General features: G+C 39.0%; 2 protein-coding genes across 2 annotated transcripts in view; one reads left to right on the top strand and one right to left on the bottom strand.

The window, feature by feature from the left end:
* LOC133456678 (multiple epidermal growth factor-like domains protein 11) overlaps positions 1-10,333 on the top strand; it is a 111,034-nt gene extending 100,701 nt beyond the window's left edge. The window contains exons 23-25 of the mRNA XM_061735209.1: positions 890-984; positions 9,982-10,108; positions 10,219-10,333. Coding sequence (XP_061591193.1) covers positions 890-984; positions 9,982-10,108; positions 10,219-10,333 — 337 coding nt within the window. The remainder of the gene's footprint in view (positions 1-889; positions 985-9,981; positions 10,109-10,218) is intronic.
* A 6,513-nt stretch (positions 10,334-16,846) lies between these two features.
* The window catches only part of LOC133464527 (ras-specific guanine nucleotide-releasing factor 1-like), a 42,250-nt gene continuing 40,839 nt past the window's right edge, over positions 16,847-18,257 (bottom strand). Inside the window, exon 27 of the mRNA XM_061746562.1 lies at positions 16,847-18,106. Coding sequence (XP_061602546.1) covers positions 18,014-18,106 — 93 coding nt within the window. The 3' untranslated portion in view covers positions 16,847-18,013. The remainder of the gene's footprint in view (positions 18,107-18,257) is intronic.

Raw genomic sequence — 18,257 nt, 5'->3', positions numbered from 1 at the left:
GACTTTTTTCTCAACATTTCAACTTTTTTCTTGAAATTGTACTTCAACATTAATCTCGAAATTTCTACTTTTTTCTCAAAATTTTGACTTTTTTCTCAAAGTGCATAATGAAGAAAAAATCTTCCTCCTCTAAAATATTGTTTTTATTTTTCTCCTGCCCTAATACTCTAATACCCCTGCTCCCCCCACTGGTGGGGGCCGTGGCCACCCCTGCCCCTCCATCCCCCCTGGTGGCGCCACTGGGGTCCCGGTACGACTGGAGACATAAGAGACATGGACGCTGCTGCTGTGTATTTATGTGTGTGAAGTGTGAAGAACACACCGGTCAGGTGACCTCACCTGTCAGGTGACCTCACTTCCTGTCCCGGACAGGAAGTTCCTCAGCACCGCTGACGTAGGAACGGACCCACCTGAGGTTCTGATTGGACGGTTCTGATGGGAGTCTCATCACCGATTAGAGAACCGCTCAGGCTGCCCGGACTCTCTGGTACTTTTACAGCTGTTTACTTCCTGTTTACTCCTGTTTACTTCCTGTTTACCGCCCTGGAAGGTTTTGTACGTGCTGAAGACGGACCGTGTTCTCGTGTTGCTGTTGTGCTTTTCCTTCATGTTTCACCTCCAGTGAGGTCCTGTGAGTTTCTGAGCCGAAACGTTTCAACATTTTCTTACAAAACAGACGTAACGGAGGGAAACCCGGATTTTACCACCAACAAGATGTTTACAATGTAAATAAAAACATCATAGGGTTAGGGTTAGTAGTGAAGTAGTTCTTCATCTGTAAACCAGATAAAAGTCGTGTAGATTCAGTTCTTGGTTCCTGTAGATTACGTTTTTCTGCTGTGTACTTAATAAAGTAATTTTACTTCAGATTCCTGTCGTTATTCTGCAGGTTCTGGTTGCCGGTTCTGCTCCGTGTAGCAGTACCAGGTCTGACCTCAGGGGGGCGTCCAGGTCTGCAGGTGGAGCCCCCTGTGGCCAGACCTGGTACTGCTACACGGAGGTGGAGTGTTACTGGCCACGGTTACATGTTTTATAATTCGGAATTAATTATTCCGAATTAAATAATTCAGAATTAAACTATTTTCCTTCGAGTTTACATGGAAATAGTAATTCAGAATTGAGGTTTCCATGGAAAACACGTTTGATAGGCTTTATCCAATTCCTCTTAAGTTCTGGGGGTTGGGAAGGTTCTGATTGGATAGGGGGGCGGACCGGAAGTTACGTCTACCGGAAGAAAAACAAACTTAGCCGCTTAGCCGCTACAACTTTGAAAAGTTTCCTGCCATCTGTTCTTTTAATGATTTCCAGGTCCTCCAAGCTACTTATTAAATAAATGGTCTCTGCTCTTGACCACCGTTTATTGTGTGCTGCCATCTTGAAACTTTGTTTGGAAAACACGCCCAGCGCGGAATATAAGCGTCATGGAGACAGACGGGCGAGAGAACGAGCAGCGCAGAAAGACAGGGATTCATTATTTTTATTATTTATTTTATTTTATTTTTTTAATATATATTTTTTGTTTGTTTTTTGTTTTCTTTTTTCCTTTCCCTTTTAATTTTTTTGTAATTTATTTATTTTTAATTTTTCTTATTTAATTTTTTTCTTTATTTTTTTTATTATTTTTTTTATTTACCGCCCAATATCACTAATAAATGTAGATCTTAAAATAATTAGCAAAGCTCCTACCAAACGTCTGAAAAGAATTACATCCCTATTATACACCCGAATCAAACAGGCTTTATTAAGGGTAGACATTCTTCGACTAACACTCGTAGATTACTCAATATTATAGATCATTCGAGTATCAATAAACAGGAAACTACTATTATATCTTTAGATGCAGAAAAAGCATTCGATCGGGTAAAGTGAAAATTTCTATTGGAAACTTTACACAAATTTGGATTTGGCAAATCTTGTATCGACTGGATAAAGATATTATATAGCTCTCCCAAGGCACATGTAAGGACAAATTATCAAATCTCAACAAGCTTTAACTTGCAAAGAGGCACCAGACAGGGTTTTCTCCTTCACTATATGCAATATTTATTGAGCCTTTAGCAGCCGCTATTAGACAAAATCTAAATATTAAAGGTATACAATGCAAAACATTAGAGCACAAAATAAGTCTTTATGCGGATGACGTACTACTCCTCCAGAATTCACAAACCTCACTATCACAGACAATTGCACTTATAGAGGGATTTTCATCTCTGTCTGACTATTCTATTAATTGGTCTAAATCCACAGTTTTGTGTATTAACTGCAATTTTAGGAATACAGCCAATACTAAATTACAATCAGGGAACATTAGATATTTAGGCAAAAACATCTCCCCTAGGCTGTCAGAGTTAATAAAACTAAATTATGTTCAGCTTTTAAAGAAAATAGAAGATGATCTTCCTATTTCACTCATGGGAAGAATTGTCACCATCAAAATGATGGTGACTCAACCAATTGGACCTACAACTTCCCGCTAAGATAATAGAGTTATTTGACCTAAGCATCCCAAAGTTGCTATCGAAACTTTACAGGTTAGTGTCCAAAATAGATAACTCAGTCTCTTCTGATTTCAAAATGGGAAGCGGATCTCTCTCTTAACACCGACCAGATCTCTTGGTCACAAATATGTTTAAATACTTTCACTATGACTAAGAACCCAAACTTACAACTTATACAGTACAAAGTTCTTCATAGAATACATTATACAGGACAAAGGATGTTCCGGATGGGTTTTTGTCACCTCTAATATCTGCTCACAGTGCACAGAGAACACCCCTGATAATTATATGCATGCTTTATGGTTTTGTACACCGGTACGGAAGTTCTGGACGGACATTTGTGAGGATTTATCCACATGGATCAACTACAGAATTCCAGTGTGCCCCACGATATGCATATTAGGTCACTTGGGAGATATTCACATGGAACCTAACTTGATACACATATGGTTCTCACTGCCTTGTGTATTGCAAAGAAAACCATTCGAATGAATTGGAAACAAAAGTCCAGCTTATGTATTAACCACTTTAGGAATCTTCTATCAGATCATATTAGTAGTGAGATAATGTCTGCCTCCACTGAACAACATTCGGCCGAATTGCATTCTCTCTGGTCCCCGATTATAGGCTTCATTACCTAGTGGGGGCGGGGGGATGGTGATCCCGTGGCCCTTGGGGTTGGGGGGCTGGGGTATGGGCCTCTGGTGGCCCTTGGGGGGCGGTGGGTGGTAGGGTTGGGTGTCGTTGCTGTGGGGCCCTGTCCCTGACTGGGGGGGGCCTTGGGGATCTATGGGGGGGGGTTACCGGCGGTGGGGGGGGTGGCTGGGGATGGGACTGTGGCCCGAGCGTCTCCGGTCCATTCCGGGGTGGGCTGGGCTGTGGGCGTGCCTTGGTCCGTTGTCGCTTGGGGTCCACCGGGGGAGCCCTGGGGGGGGATCCGGGGGGCGGGCCTCGCCTGGCCGGAGGGGCGCCGGCGGGGGGGGGGGGGTGGCTCCCCTGGCCGGGGGGTGCGCAGGCGGGCACGGCGGCGGGGTGGAGTCATTCTCAGGTGTCTTTGTCTTATGTCGTCAGTATGAATGGAGGGATGTTGGGCCATTTCCCCCTCCGCCTGGGGGCTCCGACGGAGCCGGGGGCGCCCATGGAGGTACGCTGGGGCCCTGGCCCGGCTCGGCGTGCCGGCCCCCGTAGACCTGGATGGCCGGCAGGGGAGCGTAGGCGTCTTCCAGGGCCGGCTCTGCTGGCCCTGCCTCCTGGCTTTGGCGTCAGCTCCCCCTCCTGCCCCCCTACACGATATATATATATATATATATATATATATATATATATATATATATATATATATATATATATATATATATATATATATATATATATATGTGTGAATAAAAAAAATGTGAATAAAAAAAATATATAAGACATATTAAATGATATATATATCATATGTATTTTATATCAAAATTGCAAGTATATATATATATATATATATATATATATATATATATATATATATATATATATATATATATATATATATATATATATATATATATATATTGAGAAGATTACTGCATTAAAATGCATTTATTTGCCCTCTAGTGGACACATAAATTACTGCATTAAAATTACTTATTTGCCCTCTAATGCAGTGGTCCCCAACCTTTTCTGAATCGCGGACCGGTTTAATGTCTGACAATATTTTCACGGCCCAATCTAAAGGTGTAGTTGATAAAAACTAAATAAAGTGACAAGATCGGCATTAAAAACTGTGGTATTTTCTCTATAGTAATAATAATAATGAATAATAATAAAACATAATTTTCGAAAAAAATGAAATAGAATAATGGAAATTGTAAATTACCTTTAATATGGGTATTTCTATAAATGTGTTTTTATGTTTTTATGTCTCATTAACGTTATTTAAAGCCAGGCTTTTATTTTATTTATTAAGGAGACCGATATTTAGTGCTTTTATTTTGAAGGCGTCTCGCCGAGACCTTGTAAACATCCGGCGCTTTGGACTATAATGGTAAAAGTTTAACGGCAGTAGAAAGTTTGTGTGAAAGACTAAACTAGTATCGGGAATGCTAAAGTGGTGGCCAACTGACACAAAAAGCACCTTCTGATAAGAATTTGTTTTCTTTGCAAATGTTATGCCGTATTTATGTACATATTGAGTTTGGCTGTCATGGTTATGACCTGGCCGGGGCCCCGGGGTTAGGGACCACTGCTCTAATGGACATATAAATTATCACGAAAAATGCATTTAATGGCCCCCTAGTGGACATATAAGTTACTGCATTAAAGTTACTTATTTGCCCTCTAGTGGACACATAAATTACTGCATTTAAATCAATTTATTTGCCCTCTAGTGGACACAAATTACTGCGTTAAAATGACTTATTTGCCCTCTAGTGGACATATAAATAACTGCATTAAAAAGACGTATTTGCCCTCTAGTGGACAAATAGATAAATGCATTAAGATTACTTATTTGCCCATTAATGGACATATGAATTACTGAAGTAAAATGCATTTATTTGCCCTCTAGTGGACACATAAATTATTACATATAAATGCATTTATTTGCCCTCTAGTGGACATATAATGTTATTACATTTAAATATATTTAATTGCCCCCTAGTGGACATATAAATTACTGAATTAAAATGACGTATTTGCCCTCTAGTGGACATATAAATTACTACATATAAATGCATTTATTTGCCCTCTAGTGGACATATAAATTACTGCATTAAAATGACTTATTTGCCCTCTAGTGGACATATAAACTACTAAATTAAAATGACTTATTTGCCCTCTAGTGGACGTATAAATGATTACATATAAATGCAATTATTTGCCCTCTAGTGGACATATAAGTTACTGCATTAAAATGACTTATTTCCCATCTAGTGGACATATAAATTACTACATTGAAATGCATTTATTTGCCCTCTAGTGGACATATTCATTACTACATTTAAATCAATTTATTTGTCCTCTATTGGACACATAAATAACTGCGTTAAAATTACTTATTTGCCCTCTAGTGGACATATAAATAACTGCATTAAAAAGACGTATTTGCCCTCTAGTGGACATATAAATGAATGCATTAAGATTACTTATTTTCCCTCTAATGGACATATAAATTACTACATTTAAATCAATTTATTTGCCCTCTAGTGGACACAAATTACTGCGTTAAAATGACTTATTTGCCCTCTAGTGGACATATAAATTACTGCATTAAAATTACTTATTTGCCCTCTAGTGGACATATATATTACTGCATTAAAATGACTTATCTGCCCTCTAGTGGACATATGCATTATTACATATAAATGCATTTATTTCCCCTCTAGTGGACATATAAATTACTACATATAAATGCATTTATTTGCCCTCTAGTGGACATATACATTACTGCATTAAAATTACTTATTTGCCCTCTATTGGACATGTAAATTATTACATTTAAATGCATTTATTTGGCCTCTAGTGAACATATAAATTACTGCATTAAAATGACTTATTTGCCCTCTAGTGGACACATAAATTACTGTATTTAAATGCTCTTTTTTGCCCTTTAGTGGACATACAGTATAAGTTACTGCATTCAAATGACTTTTTTGCCCTCTAGTGGACATGTAAATTACTGCATTAAAATGACTTATTTGCCCTCTAGTGGACATATACATTATTACATTTAAATTCATTTATTTGCCCTCTAGTGGACATATAAATTACTACATTTAAATCAATTTATTTGCCCTCTAGTGGACACATAAATAACTGCATTAAAATTACTAATTTACCCTCTAGTGGACATATAAATTACTGCATTAAACTTTATGTAATTGCCCTCTAGTGGACATATAATTTACTACTTTAAATGCATTTATTTTCCCTCTAGTGGACATAAATAACTGCATTAAAAAGACGTATTTGCCCTCTAGTGGACATATAAATAAATGCATTAAGATTACTTATTTTCCCTCTAATGGACATATAAATGACTACATTTAAATCAATTTATTTGCCCTCTAGTGGACACAAATTACTGCGTTAAAATGACTTATTTGCCCTCTAGTGGACATATAAATAACTGCAGTAAAATGCATTTATTTGCCCTCTAGTGGACACATAAATAACTGCATTAAAATTACTGATTTACCCTCTAGTGGACATATAAATTACTGCATTAAACTTTATGTAATTGTCCTCTAGTGGACATATAAATTACTACTTTAAATGCATTTATTTTCCCTCTAGTGGAAATATAAATAACTGCATTAAAAAGACGTATTTGCCCTCTAGTGGACATATAAATAAATGCATTAAGATTACTTATTTTCCCTCTAATGGACATATAAATTACTACATTTAAATTAATTTATTTGCCCTCTAGTGGACACAAATTACTGCGTTAAAATGACTTATTTGCCCTCTAGTGGACATATAAATAACTGCAGTAAAATGCATTTATTTGCCCTCTAGTGGACATATAAATTATTACATTTAAATGCATTTATTTGCCCTCTAGTGGACATATAAATTACTACATTTAAATCCATTTATTCGCCCTCTAGTGGACACATAAATAACTGCATTAAAATGAGTTATTTGCCCTCTAGTGGACATATAAATTACTGCATTAAACTTTATGTAATTGCCCTCTAGTGGACATATAAATTACTACCTTTAAATGCATTTATTTGCCCTCTAGTGGACACATAAATTACTGCATTAAACTTTATGTAATTGCCCTCTAGTGGACATATAAATAACTGCATTAAAATTACTTATTTGCCCTCTAGTGGACATATAAATTACTGCATTAAGCTTTATGTAATTGCCCTCTAGTGGACATATAAATTACTGCATTAAAATGACTTATTTGCCCTCTAGTGGACATATAAATAACTGCATTAAAATGACTTATTTGCCCTCTAGTGGACATATAAATAACTGCATTAAAATGACTTATTTGCCCTCTAGTGCAGGGGTTCTTAACCTTTCTGACCTTGGGGCCCAATTTTTTCAGTACAGAGTGGCCCGAGGCCCGTTAAATATTAACACTGTATAGCAGCGAAGGTCCAGAACATCATGATAAATAAATATATATATATATATATATATATATATATATATATATATATATATATATATATATATATTCAAGTAGCCTCATAGTTGTATCAACATCTGCATCTGACTGTTATATTAAAAAAGTACATATTTGCCCATTAACATGTGTAACTTCAATTACACATTTTTTTCTCTTAAAAATAAAATAAATAAATAAGATTTTATTTTATTTTTCAAATGCTATCTTATTTTATTTCTTTACCAGCAGTTTGAATTTCCCCTTTTCTTTGTTAATTGTCTCAACACGTTTTTATAATAAATTAATATAAACACATCTTAGCAATTTAAAAGTTTTGCAGTTTTTCTTTCTTCCCCTTAATCTTATGCCCCCACTTTCTGTTGTTCAGTGAGAGAACTGAGCTCTAATTTCTCCTGCCAGGACTTTAAATCTGGGCTGGATGGTGTCAGGTTCTCATATGCATGTGGAGGTGCTCATTGATGAACCTGGAACGATATTTAGTTTTAATTATGTTCATTGTGGAGAAAGCTGCTTCACAGCTGTATGTGGACCCAAACATGTTTAAGATGGTCAGCTTATTTTCTGTGACTTCAGTTCAGACTTGAGTGGATATGTTTGATGAAAAACTTTGTGTTTTGTTTCAGTGGCGTTTTACTTTCGCACTTTGAACGCCACGGTCTCTGAACGTATGAGACACTGGTTTTGTCCCAGTGGGAAGACTGAACCAGGATGAATCTGTCCATTCCGGGTTGAACTTCCCTTTCCACCTGTTAGGCTTCTCATCTCTGTAAGAGTCAAGCTAATTACTTACTAAGTTTTATTTACATTAATAAGTTGTCAGGACTGCGCGTGTCGGATTTCATCCGAGCCTGATCAGCTGAGACGGCCGGGCAGAACCCGCAGCTCTCTGGCCGCTGCAGCAGAGTCACTTTCCGATGCTTTTGCGAGCCCGAACAACAGTCCAGTCCAGCAGACACATCTACATGTACAATCCTTCAGCAGTAACGATGGAGCCCACCGCCCGAGCGGCACCGACCTCCCCGGCTGCGCGGACGAGTCAGGATAAATGATCACGCCGCGCTCGCTCGCTCTGGGCGCAGACCCAAGTAATCGATCCCTGATCCTGGCGGATCTAAACCTACTCTGTGCAAAATGAAGGATTTTCTCTATAAATACACACCATTTCTCTTACTATTACACCTAGAGCTAGCTGAGGGTCTTCTTCTCCTCATTTGGTCGGGAGTTGCTATGCAGTCCCGCGGCCCCCGCGGCCCACACGTACAAAACTGAATTTTTTTCGCGGCCCACTAGATGGCGCTCGCGGCCCAAGTGTGGGCCGCGGCCCTATGGTTAAGAATCACTGCTCTAGTGGACATATAAAATACTACGTTAAATTTACTTATTCACCCTCTAGTGGACACATAAATAAATACATTAAAATTACCTATTTTCCCTCTAGTGGACATATAAATAACTATTAAAATAACTTATTTGCCCTCTAGTGGACACATGTTAAGTAAGGGTTAGACGTTAGGGAGTTAGTGTTATGGTTAGGGATTGGGTTAAGGTTAGGGGTTAATGGTAGGGTTTAGGTTGGGGCTAGGTGTGTTAGGGTTATGGTTAGGAGTTGAGTTAAGGTTAGGGGGTTGCGGTAAGAGGTTAGGGAGTTTGGGTTAGGGGTAGGGAGTTAGAGGGTTAGGAATCAGGTTAGGGGATTTAGGGTTAGGAGGTTGATGATTTAGATAGAAAATAGGTGGGGGGGTGTTTACGGTTAGGTTGTGTTGTATTTGGTGAGTGCAGCTGAGGTATGGCTAACCCTAACCCTGACCCCTTGTAGTTGTGTTATGTATGGCATAGGGAGTTAGGATTAGGTTTAGGTTATGGTTATGGTTATGGTTATGGTTATGGTTATGGTTATGATTAGGTGTTCGGGTTGGGTTAGGGGTTAGTTGGTCATCGGTCATCTGTGGCCATCTGAGTTAGGGTTGGGCTCAGGTTTGGAGTTAATGTTGGGGTAATGGTTAAGTTTAGGTTTAGGTTAGGGTTAGTTGGTCATCAGTCATCTGTGGCCGTCTGACTTGCATGTGAGCTCACTTCTTCATGTTTTCAGGGTTAGGGTTAGGAGTTAGAGTTGGGCTCACGGTTGGAGTTAGTGTTGGGGTTATGGTTAGGTTTAGGTTATGGTTAGGTGTTATGGTTAGGTTTAGGTTTAGGTTAGGTGTTGGGGTTAGGTGTTATGGTTAGGTTTAGGTTAAGGTTAGGTGTTGGGGTTAGGTGTTATGGTTAGGCTTAGGTTAGGTGTTGGGGTTAGGTGGTCCTCAGTCATCTGTGGCCGTTTGAGTTGCATGTGAACTTACCTGTTTGTGTTTCCAGGTCCACTGGGCCTACAGGAGCTAATGAAGGACGGATGCTGTTCAAACCACTGCCAGAATCGAATTCCTAAGAACAGAGTGAGGCGTGTAGCCATGACGGATGAAGGCTGCCAACCTAAAGTGATCATGTGAGTCCACGTCTGATTATAACTCTCAGTAGACCTGAAGACCTGGATGTTTCACAGCTGCTGGATTTACCCACATCCCTCACAGTTTGTTCTCCGTTTGTTTGTGGCAGAGTCACGACCTTGAAGAACAAGAATTTCTGTCTCGACCCCGACTGGAAATGGGCCAAAGAGCTTCTGGAGCAGTTTCAGAAGTGCTCAGAGTCCTCCAAGTCCTCTAAATCATGAAAAATGTTTAGGAAATGTTTTCTACACCACTTGGGAGTTTGTAGGACTTGTTTTTCTTGCTGTAGAATCGAAGAAAGACACCAGTTTCCTCTGAAAACACTCCTGTCCATCGAAGTTACACCTTTGTGAATAAAATTGTATTTTGTATTTGGGGTTCTATTCTTTTAATGGTTTTTCACGTTTAGGCACCTTTTCATGACTTTACTAGTGTTACCTAAATCCCTGCAGGTACCACATATGTTTAGACACATGAACATAAAGGATCTGTAACATAAACAGATTATTGACATGCGTTGACATCGTCTCCGGGAGTTCAGGAGCCGGGGGTTCATCTGTATTCAAGTTCCAGTTGACTTTACTAGTACCCGTAGGTAGATTTATTTTGCAGTAGATGGGAGAAGGCATCTCACACACAATCTTTATATAGATAGATACTTTATTAATACTTTGCAGGAAATTAAGGTGTTACATCAGCAGCAGCAGCAGCATCAGTGCGTTTACAGACATTGCAGTTTAGACTCTTTGAAGCTTGGTGGCGCCCCCGACCTTCCGAGGGTGAGTGTAGATGGAGAGATGGATCCCATTGCCTTTCCACTGGATCTAGTGGAGTTAGAAAGTCTCTGCAGCTCACATTAAGGAACCGCTCATGGACTGCCTGCTGAAGAATGGCTTTACTATTGAGCTACTACAGGAAATCTTCATTGGATTTTGCAGTGATGGGGCCAGTGTAATGTTGGGAGTAAAGTCAGGTAAGTTTTACTGTACAGGTACAGTCTCCAGAAAGTATTCACAGTGAATGTGAAGGTTTTTTTGAGGGAAAAAATGAATTTAATCAATTTGGAGCAACGCTCTAACACAGCAAAATGTGGAAAAAGTGAAGTGCTGTGAATATTTTCCAGAAGCACTGTCATGCAATAATTTCATGGTTTGATTAAACCATTCATTCATTCATTTGTTCATTCATCCATTCAGGTGTTGGAAACCTGCTCCAGGATGACTTCCCGAGCATAGTGTTATGGCACTGCCTCAATGAAAGACTGGAGCTTGCTGTGGAACAGGCATTGGATGTGACAGGAGGAACAAAAGACCTCCATGCCTTCCTCGACAGCCTCTACTCATTATAGGAAATGTTTTCTACAACACTTGGGAGTTAGTTGGGGATCAGAATCAGAATCAGGTTTATTGGACAAGTTTGAACATGCCAGACAGGGAATTTGACTCTGGTTATTTTGCTCACTGTACAGTAAATAAACAATGGCATCTTATTAATATATATACAATTAAAAAATAAGTGAAAGGGGCAGCAGTATGAGGTAGAGATGTTTATTGAAAGGTGCATTGTTACAGCATATGATTGTGGTTATTATTATTTAAAAAAGAGATGCATTCAACAATTAAAAATAAGAGATTGCTCTTGTCTACTGACATCACATTCGTTATTCATATTAACTACAACTGTTTGATTTGAACTAAAAATAAATGTAAGTTTTTCCTCAAAAATATAAACAACACACAGGCGTAAATAGGGTACATATGTAACGGGTATAAGAATACGTTTTTTTTAATTTCCTGCTGAAATATGTTTATATAGTCTGTATATAAGGGTCCTGCAATGACGAGTCCAACAGCACCATCTGCTGGTATTCACGGTTAAGTTCAGGTTTCTGCTTTTATGGCCGTTAACTGGACGTTATTAGCAGTTTCCAACATACTGTTAACGGTAGCCACGATCTTTTGCGTGTCACGATAAAGTCACATAGTGAGTTCCAGTCACGAGTAAGACTGATGCCTCCCTTATTGTTCAGAATCAGAATCAGAATCAGAATACTTAATTGTCAGTATACCTGGGTACAGTGAGATTTGAAGCAGCATCACCTCTCCAGTGCAAGACAAATAACAGTAGTGCAAACAATAAGAAATATAAGAAATATAAATAATATTAAAAATATAAAAAAGGTTAAGGTGCATTTGAATAGTTTTTTACAGATGATAGTATATACACATGTAGGAATATTGCACAGAGTCCGGGAGAAGTATTGCACAGTTGAAAAAAACAGTAACGAAGATAATTCACGTGTTGTTCAGGGTGATTATGGCTTTGGGGAAAAAACTGTTTTTGAGTCTGTTTGTTTTTGACCTGATGACTCTGTAGTCATGTCATCAACAATGTCATCTTTATTTTTTGGTCTAGCACTGGGTGTACATGCAGAGCCTCTGAGCTTTCAGACTCTAAGGCCCTGTCCCAATACTCCCCCTACCCCTCGTTTTCATCCCTTCCCCTAAATTTTGCGCGTTCCCGTGAGGGTAGTGGTGTCCCAATTCCTAAACCAATTCCTCCAAAACATGCCGGACATTTCTTATTTTTTAGTGAATAAAATCAATATTTTGAGTAAATTTTTGCATAAAAATGAGTTTTGATTACATTTCTAGCGAGAAATATATATTTTACTTTCATAATATTCACTCAGTGAACGTACATAATCACTTTTTTGCCCGTTGTTCGCGAAGATCGCACCGGAATACAGGCTGTTAAGTTACGCCGTAGGCTACGTAACCTACGCCGTAGGCTACGTAACCTACACCGTAGGCTACGTAACCTACACCGTAGGCTCTGCATCGATTTGACTCGCCGACCGAGGGCAAAAATCATTTGCAGACTCGTCTCAGATTATGACCAAGGGAGCAAGCATTTTTTTGAGAGAAATAGAGAGAAATAATCCTGTGACTCGTCAGATTTGTTTTGGATGTTTCTAATATAATAGTTTTCAGAAACCACAAAGTTGTTATCTGGGTAATTTACACACTTTCAGATAAAGCTGAAGTGAAGATAGCGGAGCTGATTTATGGTTCCGCGTTAAATCGACGCAGAGCCTACGGCGTAGGTTACGCGGCGATGCGCGCCGTACGCCGTACCCTACGCCGTACCCTACGCCGTACCCTACGCCGTACCCTACGCCGTACCCTACGCCGTAGGCTCTGCGTCGATTTAACGCGGAACCATAAATCAGCTCTGGAGTCGGCAGACAGGCAGAAATCCCGCTATTTTCGGAACAAATTTCTTATCAGGCGTTATTTGGATAAACTGAGCCCAGGTTGGGGATCTTAACGGTTACTTTTACGCCTGAAAAAATATTAAAACTTAATAAAGTGCCATATTAACAGCGCTACAGCTGAAATTAAATTAAATTAAAACAGCTTTTGGCTCTCAGCTTCCTGATTAGGAGTAGGGATGAAAACGAGGGGTAGTGGGTGTATTGGGACAGGCACCTGTGAAGATTTCAAGTGCCCTAAAATCTGTCCCTTCTTTTTTAGGGGTAGTGAAGAAAAGAAGGGCGAGTGAAGAAAAGTAGGGGGAGTATTGGGATTGGGCCTAACACCCAGTTGTTTGTAGCGTATTATAAATAGACATCATTCTGACAGCGGTATCCCGATTTCCTGGATAGTGTAGCGGAAGTGTCCCCGTCTCTAGGACGGGAGACTCGTGTTCGAACCTTCTGTCGGACGTTTACGTGGCTCAAGACGACGCTGCGGTCACATACTTCCGTAGAGCGGTACGACATTACCAAAAATATTCTGCTCATGAGAGATCACACTTTCCAGAGGCATATCATTTTAGACAATCTCTTTATCCATCTCAGATATATAAAAACTAGTTTAGATCCTCTATTTTTAAAATGAAGACCTGACAGGATGAAGTAATGTACTTTACTTATGAAGGAGTGATTCCTCATGCTGTGATGATCAATCACCTTCTTATTGTCAGTGAATAGGCTGAGCTGCTGGTAATAGTCTTTACTGTTACTGTATATACCTATTTAGTGTTATTCTATGGGATCATAAAATATTGTGTGGATGATAGTTTTAATTTTTTTAATATTTCTAGATTTGGACATAAAACAGTGTTTTTCACAGGTTTTTACTCATCAATATGATTATATTCATAACAACACCGGGATGACGACGAGATGATGTTTAATTCAGGACACACGCCGTTTTTCCTTTGTGTAGATGAGACAGCAGCACCGTTAGGGTCATAGATAACTGCTGCCACCACCTGGAGGACATGAGAATTACATACATTGTCAAACTTTTAATTTGAAACTGAGAAATAAATAGTAAATTTCGTTTTTTTTCTTTGTTTTTGTTGGTATTTTTTAATTTAAAAAAAGTAGTTATACACCTGTGATGTCCAATGTTTGAAAATGGCAGACAGAGTGACTCAGTGTGTACAACATTTGGAAGTATTTTATTTACCAATGGTGTCAAATTAAGTGTGGCAATCATTTATGACAAAGAGTATTCACTCAGCTGAGTTACATTTGAATGTTTCCACTCTGCTATTACACCTGCTCCTCTGCAGGTATAGAAGCACAAAGAAGAAAGAAAAATCAGGGCTACTGAAAGATTTTGCCATTTCTGCTTAAAACTCTTAGGGCCTGATTTACTAAAGGTTTGCGTGCATAAAAACGTTTGCAAACTTGACATCACCCGCAAACCAATGTGCAAGCTGATCTACTAACAGCGTGCAAAGAGGACTGCGCCTCTCAAATGAGCAAAATAGCACACCCTATTCATTTAGTACTTTTGCCCTGATGAATAATCAATATGGGGCGTACCCGCCAGAAATCGCTAAATACTGGGAGGGGAAAATGCAAATATGTCCATTTACCACGCGCAATGAGATTTACCAAGCCTGAAAATTTTGCGGGGATTGTGATTGCGTCTGTATTTAATACGTTCGAAAGGAAGGTGCTAATCTGCCCAGCATTACGCACCGATGCTTGTTGGTGCCTGATTTGAGGACTGGGGTGGGGATGGCTCAACTTGTGGTGAGGATTCTCCACGTTGCAATTTGCGAAACTCGCCTTCTCTGGGCTCATGTTTTTGAACGCACACACACGCCCACCACGTTTCCTCCCGGTCTCTGCGTGTGGGGAAAAAAAGCCTCACTGTAGCCAGAAATAACGGAGTAACGCACCGTTTGGATGAAAAAGGGTCATTGAATTATATTTATCATCTTAATTTTTTATTATAACGCACAGGCAGCAGGGAATTAATGCGTTAGGTAGCAGTGCTGCGTGTGAAAATGCGCTGATAGTGATCCGTGATCGATTTGCCTGGCATCGATTGATTTGGTTTCAGAACCGGACAGCTGCTCCAAAGAGCTTCTGAAAGAGCGAAACTAAAGGACGGTGTTAAGAAGTCATCTGGGAAACACCCGTATCTTAGGGTTCTCTCTTAGTTCAAACCTTCTTTGAACCTCTCTTAAATCCTTAAGAGAGGTTGGATCTGGGAAACCCGGCCCTTGATGGCACGTTGATGACAACCTTAAATCAGATCAGGTGTGTTGAACCAGGTAAACATCTAAAACAGGACAGGGGTATTTGAGTGTCCATTGTGGCATTTTTTGGGGGAAATACGCATTTTCTTGGGCACAGGTCAGGATAATTTCTTTGTTGCACAGCAACAATTTTAAATTGCATTTGTGAATGTAGATACGTGTGATAGTGCTTCATGAAGGTCTCCCAAAGTAAAACGTGGTTATATCATATATTGATGAATGACAGAGCTGTCTGAGGGATCAAAGATCATGATGATCCAGATCACTCTGCACTTTGACCTTTTACAGACTCAAGCAGATCCGATTTCCTTGAATTGTTTAGCAATATCATGTAGTGTAGAAGGATAAATATACAAATATATTTCTGTTTTTTAAAGGAACATTGTTTATCAGCAGCTCAATCATTATTTCATGAATTTCTTGATGAATAATTTGCCCATCTGTGTTTATCAAATATATCAATTTATGTACCTGACCCTTGAGGCCTTAAATCAGCCTTGCAGGTCTAAGCAGGCTTGTTTTCTCTTTTTTTTTTTTTTTTTTCCATTTTTCTGATTGGTTGGTCATGTTTGGGTTTGCCACCCTTGAGCCTCTCTTGAGTCTTTGAATCTCTTTTTTATAATTCAGTGCACATCAGCTCACAATGTAAAACATAAGCAGCAGCCTCAGAGACGTTTCTCCCCCTGAGAAAGAATAGATTTATTAACAAGAGGTAATCAGGAAAGAATACACTTTTATACAAAACTGGAAATACTACTCAAGCTGTTGAAATAGATTGAAAGATAATTCTTGTACCACTGGGTATTGCTCACTGCAAACATCAGATGTGTCTGTTAGAGGGTAAGGATTATTGTGCAAGGGTTGCGTTTAAATACAGTACACATACTGTTATATATGTAGATTTAAATTGGACACATGGAAGGGGTACATGCCTGCCCATTAAGCTTAAGTGTTTTCTATACAAAGCCTGTAAAAAATACATATAAATATTCCAAGAAGAAGCACAATAATACTACTGTATAGGTCCTGCTAATGCATTGGAATAGAGATGATACAGAATGTGTTACACTTATAAGTTGCTTTCAACATTTGTTTTGAAGTATAATACACAAAATAAAGTTATTACAGAGTTGAACGATCATAAGGATAACACATTGCGTGGGATATGTTTCTTTTCTTTTTTTTTGTTACACATTGCACATTAGGAAATGCATCAGACTGCCTATACACAATATTATACACAGCCAATATTTCTGGTTCATTGGCAGTTTGTAGAAGAAAATAGTTTACATACTTTTGTGGTATATTATCCTTTTCATGATTAAGGCAAAAAAACCATAATGCACTGGCCAAAGAGGATTAAAGATCAAGACTAAGCCTTTACCGTCAGAGTGCTGAAGCTGCAAATTTACCTTCCTGAAGTGGCTCAAAATTGGTTACATTTGCTACATACACTGCCTGGTGCTTAACGCTGTATATACATCATGTTGCCCACCAGGGGAATAAAGTGACAATAAGAAAAGCATAAATAGCCATTTCTCCAAAACTGAAACCAAACTGTCAGTTTCACCGTAATCCCTCCCAGCTCTCCTTCTCCCTCAGCAGCTCTATAAAACACAGCGCCGCACGAGTCAGTCCGTCATTCCCTCTACTCCATTCAGAGGGGCTGAAGTGTTTAAAGCATATCTAAATTTGACAATCATCTGCACTGGGTTGCAGTAGCTTTTCAATTTGTATTGGCTTTTCTGGTATTAGTAGTTTTTATCGGTAGCTGTGGAGTCCAGCTGACACTGAATCACAGAAAGCTGCAGATTTGAAGATCAAGATCAAATAAATGATTGTGCAGCAAGTGGAAAGTAGCACATTTGTGATATTTTTCAAGATCAATGTTTCAAGAAAAAAGGTTACATGGAGACTTGCTTGCAAATTGCTGCAGTTACAACTACACAGCTCTTGTGTGCTTAATTTTCATGACTTCTGACACCAACAGTGTCCATTTCTCATGAATGAGAGGCTTCATTTACTCCACATTACCGTTCAAGTATAACAAAATATCAAGTCTCTAACTCTCCAATCTCTTCATTCTGTAGTTCAAAATAATATCATAATTAAATGCTATTTAAGACAATAAATAACATATAAATACTCTGTAACTATAGAAATAAAACCTCTCTGGGCTTCTACTCAGTCTCTAAGAACAAGAACACACAACGAGTCCATTGAGGAACATACACTGGAAGGGCACAGCCTACTGTGTCTAACACAAATAATAGTAAATGTACATGTTAATATCTCCTTTCTGTGCATTCTGCATGTGAGTCGAGTGAGAGAAATCCTCTTCATGATGACGTCTTGGGTTCGATCCTCAGAGAGGCTTCGTACAGGCTCTCCTCGTCCATCACTGCGCTGTTGTCCAGCAGGTACTTGGCCACCTGCAGCAACATGGACAACAAAAGATGGCAGATTGGTCAGAAAATTTGAATATTGTGATACAGTTCTTTATTTTTTGTAATGCAATTAAAAAAACAAAAATGTCATACATTCTGGATTCATTACAAATCAACTGAAATATTGCAAGCCTTT

This window comes from Cololabis saira, chromosome 2 (assembly GCF_033807715.1).
Source record: "Cololabis saira isolate AMF1-May2022 chromosome 2, fColSai1.1, whole genome shotgun sequence".
NCBI classification, from domain to species: domain Eukaryota; kingdom Metazoa; phylum Chordata; class Actinopteri; order Beloniformes; family Belonidae; genus Cololabis; species Cololabis saira.
This window is presented reverse-complemented; position numbering and strand designations above follow the sequence as displayed.